The 20,792-nt window shown below is 37.6% G+C and overlaps 1 protein-coding gene across 1 annotated transcript in view; it reads left to right on the plus strand.

Annotated features, from left to right (window-relative positions):
* The first annotated feature begins 755 nt into the window (after positions 1 to 755).
* LOC102691469 (FRAS1 related extracellular matrix 2) overlaps positions 756 to 20,792 on the plus strand; it is a 99,897-nt gene continuing 79,860 nt past the window's right edge. The window contains exons 1-2 of the mRNA XM_006628223.3: positions 756 to 5,942; positions 8,722 to 8,811. Coding sequence (XP_006628286.2) covers positions 926 to 5,942; positions 8,722 to 8,811 — 5,107 coding nt within the window. The 5' untranslated portion in view covers positions 756 to 925. The remainder of the gene's footprint in view (positions 5,943 to 8,721; positions 8,812 to 20,792) is intronic.

Here is a 20,792-nt window from a genome sequence, read left to right on the forward strand (position 1 = left end):
TAAGAAAACCACAAGAGGTCGCACATAATCTCTACAATACCTCGGTCACAGAAGAAAAAAGTTTATTACCCTCTCATTTCTTTCCACAAAACTATCTGTTGCCTCCCAAAATGCTTGCATTAATTGAATCTATTTATCTACATGTATTTCAAAAATTTTTTTTTCTTTGGCTGAAATGTTTGATGAGCATCACTGCTCATTGTGCTACTTAATTTATATTGGCATTAACTGTAGAAGCCTACAATTTTGTATGTGAAATTTAAGGACACATTTTTATATAGAACAAAACGATAAATAAGAAAAAACACCTTTGCAATTTCTATGTAGATTTAACTCATATTTTTGTAAACGTTACGGAGCGACCGGTACGCATTTTTACACTCTCTTTCAAAGTATCACAAAATGTATCTGCAGATAACTCCTAATAATTCGGATTCCAGTAATACGATGTCATCTGAAATAATAAACATCCTTTATAGTCTTTCCTGGGCTTTGGCACACAATTCTGTTTGCACGTGATTTCTACATAAAATCAAAAGCACAGCTTGGCAAACAGCAAGCTGAGCTCCGGGTCACCTCATTCAACCTGCTACAACTTCTACTAGCCGCTTTTAGGCAAACCCTACTCGTAAGATTGACATCATCGGCGTCCATTTACAACTTGGAAAGCGCATTCCACCGTAAATATCGCCCAATCGCTTGAAAAGGAGGGCGTGATTTCCTTACTCCTGGTTCCCAGGCGCTTGAAGTTTATAACAGAGCAGCTGCAGCAGGAGAATGCAGTGTCTTTGCACTGCAGTCTGTGTAGGATTTTGGAGATTTTAGGCTGCCTTCTTCTTAAACTTTTTTTATTTTTCGTTCGTGGTTTACTAGGAGTGTGCAGGGTAACTGCGCGGTTTCTCTTAATTTACAGAAAATAGCAAAAATGGATTTGCAGCGGCAAAGGACTGCATCTTTAGCTGCTCCACTGTGCACACTCCTGCTTGTCGCTGCGACTCTGACAGGTAACATCTACGGACAAGTCTTTGACAGTTTTGGATTATCCTACGCACTGACATCCGGACCGTCAGAAGATGCGATATTGGTTGCCAACAATGGAATACGTGTGCCGTTTGGAAGATCAGTTTTTATTGATCCCATCAATGATTTGGTAATCCAGGTTCAACCGGGAGACAGATGCAGCATTACAGTATTGGATAATGATCCTTTATCGCAGAGACCGGGACATCTAACTCCTAAAAAGTTTCCATGTGACTTTGGCCCCAACGACGTCAAGTACTCACATTTCGGTTCAAGGAGCCCCTCGAAGGACAGAGTCAAGATGCAACTCAGGTATGACACTCAAACTGATACTATAATCATACCGTTTATGATGGAAGTAGAGGTCATTTTCACCCAGCTGGAGGTATTAACCAGAAACATGCCTCTTACAGTAGAAAAGCTCCTTGGTACAAGCAACCCCATTGATAGAAAGATTTTGGAGTTCACTTTTGATAGGAACATGCAGGTCTGCAAGATTTCCACTTTAGCAGGTGGCAGTGGCCTGCCTAGGTATGGGAAACTGATTAATGATAACAAAGCAGGAAAGGTGGTGGACTGTGATGAATTTATCAGACTAGACATACGTTATCAGCATACGTCTGCTAGCAGATCTCCAAACAGGGACTATATTCCCATGGTTGTGGAATTGCAAGACAAAGAGGGCAACCTGCTTAAACAAGAGTACTTTCAGATTATGGTCCGAATCCGAGAAGGAGAGGAAAACACAGCTCCTAAACCAAGTTTTGTGGCTATGATGATGATGGAAGTGGATCAATTTGTCATGACAGCTATTACCCCAGACATGCTAGCTGCAGAAGACACAGAATCCCATCCGGATGATTTAATCTTTAACATCACCTCTCCACTTTCCTTTGAGGAGGGATATATTGTTAGCACTGATGATCGAAATTTGCCAATCACTTCTTTTCGACAAGGTGACCTCAAGGAATTAAAAATAGCCTACAAACCCCCCTCTGTTGACTCTTCTACAGAAAGAATTTTCCAGACTGAGTTGGATGTGGTGGACACAGAGGGAGCTGTCTCAGACCCCTTTGCTTTCATGATTGTTGTGAAACCAATGAACACGCTGGCACCTGTTGTGACCAGGAATACTGGACAGCTCTTGTATGAAGGTCAGTCCAGACCATTGTCCAGTTCACACAATCTTGAAATCAGTGATGAAGATAACTTAGACAACGTCAGGGTCACTGTTATTGATGGACTAAGGCACGGTGAACTCACCGTTCTGGGGTCCAGAAAGAAATTTTTCACTCCAAAAGACCTTGATGCAGGCATTGTTATTTATCAGCACGATGGGAGTGACACCTACAGTGACAACATAATCTTCAGGATGACAGATGGCAAGAACGAAGTTGAATTTCTCTTTCCAATCACCATTGTGCCAACAGATGATGAGCCACCAATTGTAAATGCCAATACTGGACTTGTTCTATCTAAGAATGAAATGATGCCCATTTCCCCATTAGTGCTCAGTGCTGCTGACATTGACTCTGAAGATTCCACGATTAAATTCACAATTGAGGCTCCTTTTTCAACCATTGGAGAGGTCTTGCTGCGCCAGTCTGAGGCCCCTGAAGACCCAACATCTTGGATATTTGTAGCAGAAGATGGGGTGTATGAGAAAGTAGTGACAGAATGGCACCAGCAAGATATTACAGATGGGAAATTGTTTTATAGGCACACAGGACCACACAGCACCAGCACAGTCATGGATCAGTTTGTGTTTAGGGTTCAAGACGACAATGACCCCCCTAACCAGTCTGGAGAAAACACTTTTATCATTAAAATCCTTCCTGTTGATGACATTCCACCTGAACTATATCCCGGGACCACTCTTCAGATGACTGTACAAGAGTACCAGCTGACACATTTCAGAAAGAAATTTCTGCGCTACACTGATTTAGACTCAGAAGACAGAGATTTGAAATACACTATTATTCAGCCTCCCACTGACACTGATGAAAATAGCCCTGTTGAGCTTGGGTTTATTGTCTTAACGGAAAGCCCTGACACCATAGTCACTGAATTTACTCAAGCACAAATCAACCACCACAAAATCTCTTACAAGCCCCCAGACCTTGAACTTGGTATCACAGCACACGTAGTTCAGTTTCAGTACACAGTTGAGGACACTGCAGGAAATAGTGTGGAAGGCACATTCACCATCTTTTTGCAGCCTGTTGATAACAAACCTCCTCAGATAACAAACACTGGCTTCACTCTCTTTGAAAGAGGCACTCACATCTTCACCCGAGCAGAACTTGACACCATCGATGCTGATACTGACAGTAGACAAATTTCATTTACACTTACTCAGCCTCCACTTCATGGCCACATCCAGTATACATACACTGACATGACTGCAGGGGGTGCATTTAACTTAGATGACATTGCCAATGGTAGAATTACCTACATCCACAATGGTGATGAATCAACTAGCGATTCCTTTAAATTAGATGTCAGCGATGGTGTTCACATTGTTACGATAACTGTGAGGGTCACTGTCCGGCCCATAGATGATGAAGTACCAACCATTATGTTGCCTTCGGGCACCATTGGGTCTTACATGGATGTATTAGAAAATGGTGCAACTGAAATTACGACCAATGTCGTTCAGGGGAGAGATGAAGACACTGATGACCTAAGGCTGACTTTCATTGTAGAAGATGCTCCTACTTTAGGAGAAATCTTAGTGAATGGAGTGCCCTCTGAAAGGTTTACACAAGCTGATATTATCAATGGTTTGGTGGTCTATGCCCACACAAGTGGAGAAATTGGCCTTGTTAAAAAAGAAGACTATTTTAATCTGACCTTGACTGATATGTCGGATGAATGGACAGTTGGAGGCAATACAGTTACAGGGGTCCGAGTACAGATCACAATCCTCCCTGTGGATAGCCATGCTCCAGAGGTTACAGTAGGTCAGCAATTTACTGTTGTGGAAGGGGAGAAAAATGTTATTGGCTTTGAGCACATGAGAGCTGAAGATATTGATACTCCTAATGATGATCTTCTCTGCACAATCATTGTTCAGCCCACTTCTGGCTACATTGAAAACATCTCACCTGCTCCTGGTTCAGAAAAATCACGGTCAGGGACAGCTGTTAGTGCTTTCACCATTAAAGACCTTCGAATTGGGCATGTATATTATGTGCAGAGCATTCACAAAGGAGTTGAGCCAGTGGAGGACAGATTCACATTCAGGTGCTCTGATGGAATCAATTTTTCAGAGCAGCACTTCTTCCCCATCATTATAATCCCATCAAATGATGAAAAGCCTGAGATCTTTATGAGGGAGTTTGTGGTGATGGAGGGCATGAACATTGTGATTGACACACCAATTCTTAATGGTGCAGACATTGACATACCTAGCGATGATTTGACATTTATCATAAGTAAACCACCAAAGCATGGTTTCATAGTCAACCAGCTAACTACAGGCACAGTCCCAATCACAAACTTCACCCTAGATCAGATAAAGGAGGCTTCTAGTATTGTTTATGAGCATGATGACTCAGAGACTACAGAAGACAGCTTTAATGTTATACTGACAGATGGGAAATACACTGTGGAGAAAACTGTTATCGTTATGATCATCCCAGTGGATGATGAAACCCCCCGAATGGCAATTAATGATGGCCTGGAAATTGAGATAGGAGAGACAAAAATAATTAATAATAAGGTGCTAAAGGCCACTGATCTGGACTCTGAGGACAGCACATTGACTTACATAATTCGCTATGGCCCTGGCCAGGGATTCTTACAAAGGAAAACTCCTTTTGGTTCATTAGAAAATATTACTGTTGGAATGAACTTCACACAAAGTGAGGTGGACAGAAATCTCATTGTGTACATTCACAATGGACAAGAGGGCATCCGTGACCTCATCAAATTTGATGTCACTGATGGCACCAATCCTCTCATAGACAGGTACTTTTACATCACTGTTGGCAGCATTGACATGGTTTTCCCTGACGTTGTCAACAAAGGGGTTTCTTTGAAGGAAGGTGGAAGGGTGACACTTACAACAGACTTGCTTAGTACGACTGACTTAAATAGCCCAGATGAGAACCTGTTGTTCACAATTACCAGGGCTCCAGTTCGGGGGCATCTGGAATGCACTGACACTCCTGGTATGCCCATCTCTTCTTTCACACAGCTTCAGTTGGCAGGGAACAAAATTTACTACATTCATACATCAGATGACGAGGTTAAGATGGACAGCTTTGAGTTTGAAGTCACTGATGGCTATAACCCTGTGTTCCGCACCTTCCGTGTGTCCATCACAGACGTGGACAACAAGAAGCCAGTGCTCACTGTTCACACTCTGGTGGTGCACGAGAGCGAGATCAAGCTGATCACCCCTTTTGAGCTAACAGTCGAAGACCGAGATACAGCCGATCATCTGCTAAAGTTCACCATCACCCAGGTGCCAGTCCATGGGAAGCTGCTGTTCAACAACACTAAATCAGTGACCTCCTTCACCAAGCAGGACTTGAATGAGAATATGATCAGCTATAGGCACGATGGCACGGAGTCTGCGGAAGACAGCTTCTCTTTCACTGTAACTGATGGAACTCACACTGACTTCTACGTCTTCCCGGACACTGTATTTGAAACACGCAAGCCACAAACAATGAAGATTGCCATAGTTTCAGTGGACAATGGTGTACCACAAATTGTGGTCAACAAAGGTGCTCCAACCCTGAGAGTGCTCACCACAGGACACCTTGGGTTCATGATCACAAGCAAGTCATTGAAGGCAGAGGACAGAGACAGCACCCAGGTTTCTCTGACATTCAAGATAACGCTGGGCCCTGAACATGGCTACCTCATCAATCTTGGCCAAGGGAATGCTTCCATTACCAGTTTCAGCCAAGGTAAGAAAGCCCTTATGATTAATATATTATACTAGTCACACAGGTATTCTTTAAGAGCTGCTTTATCATAAGTTTTATTTAAGTGGGTGTTGTACAGTTTGAATACCTGCTTTAAAAAGCTTTTAACATTTAAGCTGCAGCATTTCAAACTTTGCCAAGAGAGGAGGATGAAATCTTACAGAGTCAGCTTGAATTGAGCTTATAACTGAATAGCTCACTGGCACACTTTATGTTTTTTAGTTCATTCCTTTTATTCTTTAAGTGCTTAAAACTGAGTTTTTCCAGGAAGAAATTAACTGTTTCAACAGTTAATGTAGCTCTGTTTGCATTTTCTACCCAGAAAAACTCCCACTTTACATATTTTAAAGGTAAATTATTATATACATAGTTTGTTATTTTAAGCCATAGCAGCAGTGGTACAAGATTTATCTGGGGATAAGTACAATAGAACGAAATAGAAATAATAAAATACTAATCCATAACTTCAAGTAACGTGTACTGTAATGCAATCCTTGAAATTACTAGAATATTCAATTTTAGCCACAATAAAATCACAGCAAGTTGATTCATTACCCATTAATATTAAAAGGGGAAAACAAGTCATGTTTTATAGATGTCGTGCCTACACTGTATTTTTTCATTTAAAACCCATCTTCAAAATATTTTAATGTGCTGTGAAAAATCAAACACTTGTGTTTTTTTATAATTGTGGCATCACAGTAAGCAGTTCCTCCTTCTGGCAACAGTACGGAAAGGTGTGTGTTATTTATTATGATTTTTATTATGTGTTTGTAAGTTCTTCTCATAATGGTTTTAAGGAAAATTGTATATTGCAATCACCTGCAGTTTGTCATTATCATAATCCAGTGCTTAAACATTTAATGGAAGATGCAGTTCTGTTTTGAAGCTTGACAGTATTTTATGATTTAAGATTAGTAACATCTGTTCTGTTTGTAGAAGAAGTTCAACGTCTGGTATAGTGCAATGTCTGCTCTTCCTGGTAAGCCTTTAATTTTGGCTGAAGGGATACAAGTATTCATTTGAATAAATCTCATTGGTGTTCAGTTTATGACACTGAGAAATGCCAAAGTAGGTATGTGAGGGACCTACAAAACTGTCAATTACCTGTTGTCAGGAGAAGGGATAAGGATTCCAAAAGTAATCATAGGCTTTTTCTGTCTCTAATGCCCACATGTGGTAACCTTACTTTTAATTTAACCACAAATAGGAAGCAAAACCTAGTGTTAAACACAAAAAGATCAGTGTCTCTAGAGTCAAGCATCTCAGGTATTAGCTAAATGGTCACAGAGAAGAAGAATAACTTGGTTTAACCTAATTTATTCTATGGCTTGCAGCTAAGAACATCTACAGCTGGGGAACATTTAATATTGTTTGAAAGTTTAAAATAAATGTAGGAAACATTAAGCATAAGGCACAGAAATAGAACAATCTTAATAGCAGCGTACAGTTAAATAAAATGAAATGGAAAGCTCTTGTGCTTTGCATGTTTTTCAAAATATAATTGAATTAAATTTTAGACAGGAAAAAATACAGTTAATCTGAGGAGTGATGAAACATTACAATGTCATGCCTAAAAAGGAATTATCTTTACAATTGGAAAATTAATTACATTTATAAATACAAAGAACGCATTACATGTTCATTCACAATTGTCATTCATTCAAAATAATCTTAGTTATTATTACACATGAATGTGTGTTAATTTTTTATTTTGATTTTACATACAATACCTACTCCAAATCATACCTGGCTAAATGTCATTTGTAGTTTTCAGTTTAAGATTGCAGAATAGTTTCCCCCTTGAACATTGACAGCCATTACAATACTAATATATGTCTTTTGAACAAAGTTAGAATAGATCTAAGTATGAATGCTGAAATGAAATTATGATTTGCTATTTAAAAGGATGCTTCAAATGTATGTACAATATAGTATAAGAATACAAGATAAAAATGTTCTATATTTTTTACTTTATAGACTGGCTGTTATATATAGAGATGCTGAAGTGCCTTGGAAGAATTGAGTAATATTTCGTATGTTGTTTCGCAATTTTCTGCATCAACATAAGAATGAAAAAGGTTTATTCGATTGATTTTAAGATTGATTTAATGTCAAAATTTGACGTCTCCTTAAAAATTAGTTTTAGAGGGCATGTTTAAAATAACCCTGAGTTCAATTCTGGAACTGGGGTGATATCTGTGTGGAGTTTGTATGTTCTCCCAGTTTCCTTCGGGTGCTTGTTTGCTCCCACAGTCCAAACATCTCCCATGGCTTCTGTGAAAATTTGCCCTTGGCGTGTGTGTCTGTGTCTGAGTGTGTTGCAATGGACTGGCATCCCATCTGGTTGCACACTTCCATGCGGCTGTTGCTTGCTGGGATAGACTCCTGCTCCTCCGTGGCCCTGAATTGGAAGAAGTGGTTTGATGGATTTGAGTTAAATCTTCTATTCACTGCTTATATTCAACTTCAGACAACTTCAGACAGCTCTTTTTCAGTTTCATGTTTCGTAATTGTACACTCCATTTTTGTTATTTAGGTGCTTTTAATAACAGTTATAGTTTTACTGTAGTTTGTCACTAATAATGTTACTGCACTTTGCTTAGGAAAACTGATAATTTAATCAAGCTATTTTAAAAAGAATAATGAAGACTATTTTGTTCATTAAAATATCAATTAAAATAGGTGCTATGCTCACAAATGTGCTGTTTTCTCTGAAATAAAATTCTGATGTGTTTGACACCTTATTTCTTCTTTTTAGCTGACATTGATGATATGAAGATTTGCTATGTGCTGTCTGATGGAAGAAATGCCACTAGTGACATTTTCTACTTCACTATTGAAGACAACGGTAAGAAGTTCATATGTTTCCGATACATTCTTCATTGAAGGAACAGTGCAGGTTGAAGTTTTCCACATGTGAGGTTAATAAGGGCTTGTCTAAACAAATTTTTTGCTTTCAATTGAAGTTGTGTCTGCTTTCACACATTAGGCAGGTGCATGTTTATAAGAGAAATCCTAAACTCTGTGGAGAGCTCGAAAAGCTCTTAAATGTAAGCTGAACAGATTTTTTATTGATAGAGAAGTACATTTTTCTTTTATATAAAAAGGAAAGAAGATCTCCTAAAGTTCTTTTGGGACTTTTCTAAAAACCTGGGGGTTTGGGTTTCCATTCAAGATCACTGAAAATAGATTTAAATATAAACAGAAAAGGGCATTTGCTTTTGCTGAGCCCTCACAATTAAGGAGTCTGGTTGAATTTTATTGTGTTGTGGTGATGGTATTTTATTTTGTTCAGAATTTACCATGTGTAAAAACTCATCTTTATCAGTTGGCTGGTGTTAAGATGCCTCCATGTACTATAGAGTCTGGAGTGGTAAAGCTTCAATAATAATAGGCTTCAGACATGTAGATTTACCACTTTATCATAAAGAAATCTCAGTTTTTTTTCTTGTTCTAACCTGATTGTTTGGAATACTGTAAGCTTTCATACATTTAGATTTTTGAATGGCTGGTTTATTCATTTCTATATGTCCTCAGAATAGATTTTGTGGACTTTACTACAGTATATTGTTCCCATTTTCTTTTGATCATGTACAGTATAACATAAATGCTAACAGTTTAGAGAATTACTTTCCACTGTGCCTCTGTGTTGGTAATTCTAAGAATATTTATATTTTAGAACTCTAGGAGAAAAGACTTTTCAAGACTTCCTTGACTAGAAATGGTCTGTAACGTAGGGAACTAGTGAGAGTTACACAGGACTGGAATGTCCACTGACTAAAGAACATGTTTTCCACCTTACAAGTTCATGTTTTGGGTGTGTTGCTTCCTAGCTGTCTATTTAGTGAGGCCTTTTGAGAAAGCAATTTCAAAGAATAGAAAATTTCAATTTTAAAAGAATAGTCAGTTGATTTGCATAGTTTGATTTCAAATTCAAATTAACATACAGTTATGTGTCCAATAAATTATGATTTTTTTGGAATAATAATGGAATATATTTTATGATTTGAGACACTTTGTTCAGTAGATGGGGTTACTGTTGAAGTGCTTTTGAAACAATTACAACTAGACATTTTCTTGTGAGAGGGTGCCTAAAAGTGCTCCTTATGGCTCACGGGGGATGAATGGACGTTTCCTAATTAGCCTCTGTGTCAGGACCTCTTTCTTCTTCCAGGAAGTCCCACGCAGTATTAAATTGTCTTGTTCAGAGACACAAAAAGGGGCTGCAGTAAGGCCAAAAGGTTGAAGGACCCTCACTACAAAGAAATGTTTGATATTTAAGACCTGAAGCAAGAAAGTCAAGTGAAAATCCAGAGCCATTAGCAGAAGCTTTCCTTAGGGCAATATGTACAATTAAGTGTTATGTTATAAGGCCTTTTAGCAACAAGTGGATTTGAAAGATAAGTCATGTTGTGGCCAGTCCACCTGGTAATAGCTTCGGTATACATTATATTCAAAAATTGTTTTATAAAATCACATCACTTCCTATAAAGCTCAGTGAGGAACTTTGAGCTGCATGGTACAGTTTGAATGTAGGATTGATTTCTAAATCATACTGTGTATAAAGGGTTCTGTGAGTATTTGGAAACTGAAGTTACATTCTAAATGTTGTTTTTGGATGGGTGGTATAAACCTGTGGAAAGAAAAAAAGCTCTCTGGTCAGGAAGAGTCTTCTTTGCTCTGCTTCCAGACACCACTCAGCTATGGTGCTGCAGTCTGTCATCGCTTAGCAAGTTTGTAGTGCAGCATTTATCTTGCTGTGCATAAGCCACTGTAATTTACAAAATTAAAAAACCCTTATTTATAGATTTATATTCAGTATTTCTGTGTGCATTCCGGCTGCTTCCTATAATCAAATACAAAAGATGACAAGCCTTTTTCTCTTTGTCACAACAGAGCCCAGGTTTAACAGCATTGAAATGATTATTTTTTTAGAAAGGCTCAAAATCATTCTGGGCACATCTGGGATTTTGAAGATAAAAAATATGCAGTTCTAAAAGGACTAGAAAGGGAGGCATAGGAAGAGGATTTAAAATGATAGTGAAATATATCCTTTGCTTGAATGAAAGCTGCCAATGAATTAAAGACATCTGGACAGGCACATTGAATAACATTACTATGGACTGCAATAAAATATAATGACAACAGGATTTTAAATATATAACATATGTGTCCCTAAAGGGTCCTTAATATTGTTGGCACAGCCTAGAAAAAAATCTTGAATACTGCTGTGGCCATTTGTATTTCATTGTGAGATTTTGATAACAGTAGTACTTTGACTGGCTGCATGTAGCATGTGCATAATTTGAAAACCTGGAAGCAGAGAAAAGTGATTAATACCTCTGTTTGTTTAATGAAAATGTATACTTCCAAATTTATCAATTATACTAACATTAGTGTGCTGCTTGGGTTAGATTTAGGGTCAATCCGACTCATGTGTCACATAGACATAGTGTTAGAGCTTAATATTCAGACCTGACTGTGTCAAACCTCAGCTTCGCTGTGCAGCAGGCTTCCTGCTGACTGAAAGATCATCATGATTATTTAAGCAGCAGAATCTGCACTTACTGTAGTAATGCAACCAATGTGTTCCTAAATATGATGGCATAAGTGTCTTAAATAGATTATCACCATCTTATATTATTAATATCTGACACGGCTTGTTTTAGTTAGGCTTAGCACTTTGTCAGTGGCTGCTACTCAGAGTTTCAAGTAATCATCTAACATTTCTTGAACCAGTGATTACAGGCAGAAGCAATAACTCAGCTTCTTTTAATGACACTGTATGCTGCCATTCCACTTCAGTATATAGTATCGTGCTGACTGGCAAAAGATTTGCTTTACACAAAGCTTGAATCTTGCTTTCTTGATACTGAGATTCTTAAGGTCATATAGGTATTCGGGTAATTTTTGGCTTAGTCCTAAAAGGATTAAAAGTTAATTTTCTACTTTTACTTTATTTGCTGTGTCAGTAAGCGGTTTAGAGGCTGTGCCACACATCTTTTTATTTTCAGTTTTGGTGTGTATAGGTTGAGGAAAATAGTGAAAAATATCAATGTTTCTGCTGTAAATCTTGGGTAAAAGCAAGTACAATGAGGAAGGGTGTAAACTTTTCTTCATTCTTTGTTAAAGCAAAGGTAGTCAATGTGTTTTTCCCTACAATGTGTGTGGTCTCTGATGGCACAGAGTAGTTCAACTGTGAGCAGTGAGCATGCCTCATCCAGAGGCAATTTTCTGATTGCTCACTGTAATGTTACTTGGCTTCATAGCCACTGTACAAGAACAAGTCCACTGTAAAACTGTTTGTCTTGGGTTTGATCCAGAAAATCTTTACAAACCAGAGCATATTTGTTTTCTGTTTTGTGGACAATAAGCCAAAGAGAAGACAATAACATAGTATGTATGTATGGACTTATTCTTTTTAGCAAAATTACACTAAATCGAACTGTGGTGGAGAATTGCAGTCCATCACAACATTAATTAGAACATGAAGCGTAAAACACCATGAATCTTCCTTTAACAAAACAATTAAGAGTTATTTACAGCATGCACAGGTACTCATTTTACCACGTGTAACTGCCATCATTAGCAGTTTAACAAGAAGGAAAACCATTTATCTACAATTTTACAGAAATGGATGGAATTGATTTCAAGTTTTTAAAATATTACTGATAGGCCTCACTTTTCCTTTATAAATGAAGTCAACCAAATGTTTTTCCTGGCAGTGTTACAGTAGCATCACAGGCAGTACTTGATATGTACTAGTGTTGTCAGATTTTCTGGAATGTTCTGAAGTGCACAGTGATTGCCGACACACACAATCATAATCAGAATGTGCTATTCTTCAGCACTGAGAGTCCTGGCACAGATCACTCTTCTGTTGTAAGGCTGGGAAACTTGGCAATGACCTTTGACCTCTGCCCATCTGGTTGAATGTCAGCTAATCTCAGCTTCTTTTGATTTTCAAGCTGTTGACCTTGAGTAGGGCTAAGTTTTTTGTTCTCTGTACAGTGCTTACAAGCAATAAATAACACTCTCCAAATAAGAGGTATTGAAATCCACAGGGGAGAGAGCTGAACATTGCCTAGCTTAGTGGAACAGCCAGATAAATAACACACAAGCTAAAAACCTGTAATAAAATTGGGTTTATAAAGGATTATTAGCACAGAGATGCCGTGTGAACCTTTTTGTATGCAAATGTCACCAGTGCTCTCAAAGGCGTATACATTTTCAGATGATATACTGTAGATGGAAAGAAATGTAATCCTAAGGATAGTTTATTTTTTGACATCACAAACGCATGTTATTCTAAAGAAAGATTCAGAAAAAAATAAGACAGGTCTGATCCTTAGAATATAGTTCAGTCTATTGTAATAAACATTATCCATGTATGGGTTAAATATTGTGGTTTGGTGTTCTGGGGGAATTCATATGGGAAATTGAAGGTAGAGATTAAGTAACCTGTAGTAGTATCCCCATTGTAAAATTAATCAAACATGATGAGTCAGTTATCCTAATGCTGTTTTAATGGAGTTTACGTTGTTTTTGTCGTTCAGATTTTGAGTTATCCTACAGAAGTGTAAGTTAATTGATGTAAATAGTAAACACAAACAAAAGCATCGTCCACAGTTCTAATCAATGGCCTAAATAAAATTTGTACACAAAACTTCATATTTTAGAAGGAGAACATGAAGCATTGTCTGGTTGAGCACATACTCATAAGACCATGTAAGACCATATTATGTTGCTGCTGGTACAACAAGACCTACTGGGATTTGTCAGTTGCGGGTGACATACAATACATATTCATGCTGTTTTGATTAATTAACTGCTCTAAATCCCCCCCCCCCCCCCCATATATATGTGTGTGAGTGAATGGATGTGTGTGTGTTCCCACTGATGGTCTGACATTCCGTTAGGCTCCAGCTCCCAGCATCCCTCTCAGGATAAAGTGGTTCCTGAAAATGACTGAAAATCTTGTCAATATCTGCAGGACATGGTAGAATACCTGGGGAACTGTGAGTCTTTTCATTCTTGCCATTTGTTTGCACAGACCCCTCTGTCTACCCCCAGTTTCTCAATCCTATTCAGTCAGCGGGAGGACATGCCTACCGACAGACAGAAGCAGAGGGATTATTTTTCATTTTTTTTAGCAGCTTAGACTTCTTCTATAGGAGTAAATTTTAAAATGTACTGCAGTACAGATTTCTTCATTTGCAGCTCATATAACAGAGAGATCAACAGCCTTTAAAGCTGTAATTTACGTTTTTAAGTTGTTCCCATGCCTTCATTTAACGGCAGTTAGCAGTTCAGTGAGGAGAGGAGTTGAAATGTTTAATTAGCCATGTTTTTTGCATTGCACAGATAATTGCTTTGAAGTCAGTGCGCAGAAAATGTAGGAGCGTAAGAGAGGTCACCAACAAAAGGAGAACATTCAGTTCATCTTGCTCATTTGTTTGATAGCTACTAATTGATCACCCAACTCTTTCTGGGATGATCCCAGACAATCAGATTCAACCACATGACTGCAGTGCTTTGCTCCATACACAACATTTGCCTGTTTATACATCCTTATTTATCTGTGTTTTAACAAATTAAAAAAAAAATCTAATAATATGTAAATAATTGGGAAGTAAAATCAGGCTTTTAGATGAAATCATGATTTACTACACCACATTTCAATCTCTGATAAAAATTTAAAATAAAGGCTTAGCCTAATTAAGGTAAAACAAAACACAGCGCATAGCTCTACCCAGGTAGGAAAGCAATTACATGAAATCCCAAATAAATCTTTAGTTTTATTTTAGTTAAATTTTACTTCAGTCCTCTGGCTGTAGTAGGCGTACAGTAAATTGACTCTTGATGATATAAGCTGTTAATAAACGCATGACTGATGCCTACTGTGCTTTTGTGAGGCTACGAGTCTTACCATGTCTGTAATAAATGAGGCATTTGGCTTTATTTTATGTTTTAAAAAGCTTTTATACTGTATTATCAATTCAAATTGAGATTTTTCTTTTTTAATAGAGGAATAAAGTGTGAGGAATTGTACAGTGATAGACTGGAACGTAGTCAATCAAATTCAATGTGCTGAGGATTTAGATTCATGCATAGTGCACCTCAAACCTGCCTTTAATGGTCAACTTCTATCTTATACATGCTGTACTGTACAAGGTGAGCAGCATAGTTAATCATACTTTTGTACTCCTTGATTTTAGCTGTTATGAGTCAGCCAGAGATGAATCCTTACCCAAAGGGTCAAGTTAAGTTTCAGTCTAGAAAAAAAGACTCCTTAAATTACTATAAGTGTTTTTCTTCACTTTTGAACCTTATGAGGAACTGTGCCAGTAACATGTATCACACCTCAGTGTTATGGCATGGAATGTCACCTATTTCTGCATCATTAAAAGGGAAAATATAAGGTCACTGACAACAATTCCTTTCAGCTTTGTTTAACTCTTCAAGCTGTTAAAACCCCTTAAAGATGCTGTCAAGGAATACAAAATTAAGGGGAGTTGTTTGTGTTAATTGCTGGTTACAGTGCAGACATATTTTAACACGCCTCCTCTTCCTAATCCGTGGCCAAGGAGAGATTAGGTTACATGTGGTTCCATCGGCTCAGATGCAGGTAAAGGAAACAAGTGTCTGCACGCAGGGAGGAGGGAGAGGAATCAGTGCTTGGTGTTTTTCTTCATACCTTTGCAGAATCCCTTTTCCAAGTGATGATTGCAGTGGCACTTTTTAAGACTGCGCCTCACTCAGCCTGACAGAGTGTAATTGCCAGCTTGTCCTCCATAACCTCTGGATATAAGTGCTTTGCAATGCAGCGGTAGAAACCATATCCTTTAGCTTCCAGCTAAAACTAAATCAACCAGGCCTGCTCCCATTTTGAAAGGGTTTCCTTGTTGTAGACATGGTAGAGGTCCTCAAATAGGTTACTTGAAATACCCACTTGTAAAAAAAAATGCCTGAAAGTAGTTAGGAAGAAATGTTGTTCTTTATGAAAAGGACAGATGCCAAAGAGCCATAAAAAATATCTCCATGAACTAAAGAGAGTAGCAGTGCTTTGGGAACCTTTTTATTTTTTGGGTTTGCGTTGGTGCCTTATTATTGTTGTTATTTTTTTACTTACAAATTTCACCTGATACACTGCTGTAGTTCTAAATGACAGTCTCTGAACAGCTCTTCTCAGTCATACATCCCAGGAAGAGAAAAGACACATCAGCAGTAGCCTTCTATATTCTTTTTGATAATTTGATAATAAAAAGTTATGACTATAGCACAGAAGAAAACCTTCAACTTACTTATTGTAAAGCAAATAATGTATATTGACATCTTAGCAGACAGTATTTAAAGATACAAGTAATAGGTCTATTCCATGCTGAAAAGAGAAGAAAGAAAACACAATGTTTCAGCCACGGAGCCTTCTTCAGGTGTGGGAAAGACAGGGCAGTAAGCAAAGGTAATGTAGCGGGAAAACGTTTTTATTGCAATAAAAATGCATTAAAATGCAGCTTTTTATTTAAGATAAAGCTGAGGTGTTTTTTGAAATCCTAAGTGAGGGAAGCATGCCCCTCTAACATTTCAGGTGTTACCTGAAGAAGGCTCCACGGCCGAAACGTTGTGTTCTCTTTCTTCTTTTTTTCAACGTGGAATAAACCTATTACTTGTTCCTTAGTAACTATATTCTATGAGTTCCTTCTGGCAATAACTACTGTATATATATGATTTTTTAAGCTGTTTATAATGCTTAGAATTTTTAACAATTATGACATTTTATAGAGGATCCTTTTGTGCTTAATTAGTGACTTGTTTCATTACTTAAGCTTCCCGAGAGAACAAAAGTAGGATTACTATTAGGATTAATATTTTGGTTCTTGGACTTGCGTTAAACTGGGAGAGCAGCCAAACATTTCTGTTTACTCCCATCTGTGTTGCCACCTAATAAAACTTTTGTGAGGACAAGTGGTGATTTTGTAGCTGTTTTTTCAAAATGGTATCTGGAACTCAATTACAGACTGTGCAGGTAACAGCTGGTCAGAGATGAAAAAGAATTGTGTTAAGATTTAATTATTTTTTAACTGGTATTTTACCTGCTGGAATGTGTACAGTACAGTATGTGTCTTGTCAGCATTTTTGTCTTTCTTTAAGGCTTTATAATAATGGCAGAGCATAATAATAATATTATAATTATAATATATACTGTATTATATAATATATAATATTCTGAAAAGAAAATGAATACAAAATAAAAGAGCATAGATTTCCTCCCAAGAATCCTATAGTTGCCTTTGTGGCAATGCCAGTAAGAGAGACTTAACAAAAATGCACCATCCTCTTGAAACCTCAGAGAAAAGAGAAACTGAAGAGCTGCTTTGTCCTGAGTTCAGTATGGAAAAGTTTTTTCAACACATTGCACAAGCACTTCAGAACTACATGTTTGCTCTCATTGTGAGGGAATACACTTGTTAAACATTCATGATGCTTCTGAATGCAGGTATTTTTCACTCTTTTTAAGCATTGAGTATACTTTGCTCCAGAATTAGACTTTTCTTTTGTTGGTGTGGTCTGTTTCTGTCACTGTAGAGCTGGAAAGAAGCACCATGATCCAAGTCATTGCACATGGCATGGATACTCTAATGGAATCTATTGGAATCATCAACTGGCACATTTTGAGAGAAGGCTGTAAAAAGCACTGAAACATGTAACTTGATTTTCAGCTTGGCCTCAACTACTTTTCTTTGTGGGTTGAAAATTAGGTAATTAATCCTTTTTTTTAAGTTATTACCCTTTTGTATTATTATTACCCTTTTGTATGTGGAGTTTAACAATGGAGCCTGTCCAAATCTGGTGCTCCAGGAATGCTTAGTTGCTTATTTTTGTAAGGAATTTTTTTGTGCCTTTATCTTAATAAAAAAAAATGGAATTAATCTCCTCAACTGAATTCACGTTTTTCTTAAACCAACCAGAGTATTTGGAACCTACAAATACAATAGATTAGTGTATATATAAGACTGCACATTGTTTGCCAGACATAATTGTTTGGAAATTTGAAAGAGACACGTGAGACAATGTACGTTAGAGGTTAAAATGTATGAAATTGCCATACTGCGGTGCAGTTTTTCTAGCTTAGGAGAAGAAAATAGCTAGGTTGTATAACTGAGCAGAGAAAGGTGAAACAGTTTGTCATTGTGCTTTATTGTCTTCACCTCAGATCATCCACAGTAAGTGACAGCAGGCTGTCTCTCCTACAGTATCTTGATTTCTCTTGTTTTCTTTTCTTGTTTCATGCCTGTTTTACTGAATGCATCATTATCTCATGTTTTCTATTGCCCTTTGAGGGGAATATGCTTGAAGATCTGCAAGGAGCTCCTATACCAGATGAAAGGTCACTAACACAATTTGCCTTGCCAGTCCCTGTCTAAACCTCCTTACACCATTCTTGTAGTCTTCTCTTCTATAATTTTTTAAGGCCAGAAAATGTGTAAACATTCTGCTCTGGGTGTCACCGTATTTCTAGCGTTTCTTGTTGCCTCATTTAGGATGGGAAAAAAATTTAAATGTTTAGGTGATGTAGTATTTTTTTTTTCAGAGAAGGTGAATTTATATGAAAGTGTATTGTTTTAAAGACCCTATCTACTGCCTTGGGTTCCAGCTCAAATCTCATCTCAGCTACAGTATATTGATTTAGTTTTCTGCTGTATGACTGTGTCATTACTAATGCTCAGACTAGGAATAAGTCCTGTTGTCCACCTCTCGGCTTTCTTAAAAGACACCTTTGTACCAAATTTGAAATGGTGACTTGGACTAAACTCAGTATTTTTGATGTAGTTGAATCCGAACATTGCACAAGATCATCTTAACATGTATGATGGATATGCTCTTTGATGAAGCATCTGTATTCTGTTTGCCTTTTGAATTTGTAGACTAACTTACGAAACTGAGAGTTCAGAATGTTCATCTATAAGAAACTGATGATGAAACTGAATGTTCATCTATAAGCATAAACGACTATAAATGTGCTGTACTGTACTTGCGAACCCATAAGACAAATTTATAAAGAATATGAGAATAGTCTTTCAATCCCTTTAAACAGCTGCAGTACTGAAATGTTGGAGCAGACGATGATAAAACTTGATACTAGTCCCCAAAGCATTATTTGTCAAAATTCTTAATATCAGATTATGCATGCAGTTTTGTCTTGTGAAACTTTGCTTCCTGCTGTTGTACATAAGTACAAGACATAAACAAGGTAGTCTTGTAAATATATAATGTGCAACAAGTAATAAATAAGATTTATGGTTATGGTTTAGGATAGACCTTAAACCCAACTCTATGAGTTGCATTTTCAGACAAAGCACAATGAAACAAAAGCTTTTAAAGTCAAGGGCAATTCGAGAAGGTATTTCTGTCTCTGAAAGGAATAAATAAAGAGCTTCCTTGGCACAGAGAGTAGATTGCCCCAAGTACTGTGAAAGGGTGAACTTCTAACAACAGGTTTCTTTAACTATGAAAGAGAGGTGCACATGGGGTGAGTTTACCAAATGCTAGGGTGCCACAGACGTTTGCTCTTTTTGAAATGAACAGTGAAGTCCCGTTTGTATAGCGTGGGGACTGTACACAGACGAATTCTAAGAGCTTCTGGTAGCTGTGAGAGGCCACATGTGCACTGGCTGCCTCTCGGGATGAGCTGGCGTGTGGAAACCCACTACAGAAGCTTAGGCTGACACCACATTGCTCTGTAAACGGAGGCTTTGATTTAGAAGCTCTAACCACTCAGTGAACTATAAAATGCTAGGAGAAAGACTTAAAGGCCCAGCATTATTTACATTTCCAGCATTCAAAATACATTTATTTTGTTATACTTTTGAGAAAGTATAACAAGTTTTGATGTCTTAATCTTGTGGAATATAGAACTACAGAATCTGCCTTATGTTTATGCTTGCTTGTAGATTTACTGAGCATTTTGTGAAGGAGTGTTTTGAAGTACATACTGTACTATCTTTCACAATACAATCTCAAACTATGCAGCTGTTGACATAAAATTAAAGACTTGTATTACCATTTCTCTATATAAATTTACTGCATAGTGTTATCTTATTTTAGCATTTAAAAGGAGTTAATTTATTTTCCTTATACCCCTAAAATTACCTTGCAACTTAGTAATCATGTTGGGCTCATTTCCTACATGAATTATGTCTTTCAGTGTATGCTACATGTATATGAATCAATTCCCACTGGTGGAATTTGTCTGCGTTCATGAATCAGTTCCCATAGGTACAATTTGTGCTGCGTTCGGCAGTGTAAAATTACAGTTTGTGAAGCATGCTAACTAGGGCTAAGTAGGGGATGTGAGGAGGAGAACAATACATCCCTGATCTCGGGTGGTACAAGCAACATTTGACCTACATTTCTGTACAATTCCTGAGCTGTTGTACCCCATAACTGTACCATCTGGTCTGGCTTCCCTCTGAATTCCATCATGTAGGTGCCCCTATAATCCTGCAGTGAAAAGCGGGCTTATATCCTTGTCATGCTGCATTGGGTTCTGTTCTTCTCATTTCCCATTTATTTTATATGCAGAAAATGTCTGGCAAGCCTGAAAGCTTTGTTACACACCATAGAGAAAAGTCCAACATTTACTGAGATACCAAGTCTCTTAGTGAATTATTAAATAACAATTTCCCGTGCTGCTTTACGGCTCAGTAAATGTGCTCCTATTACATCTTTTGATATGAAAAGCAGATAACATAGTTCTTATATTCTGTGTATAGAAATCAAGAGAAAGGGTTGATTTGGTAGGGTTAAAATGCTATATACAGCATCTGT

The sequence above is a fragment of the Lepisosteus oculatus genome, chromosome 5 (assembly GCF_040954835.1).
Source record: "Lepisosteus oculatus isolate fLepOcu1 chromosome 5, fLepOcu1.hap2, whole genome shotgun sequence".
Lineage (NCBI taxonomy): Eukaryota > Metazoa > Chordata > Actinopteri > Semionotiformes > Lepisosteidae > Lepisosteus > Lepisosteus oculatus.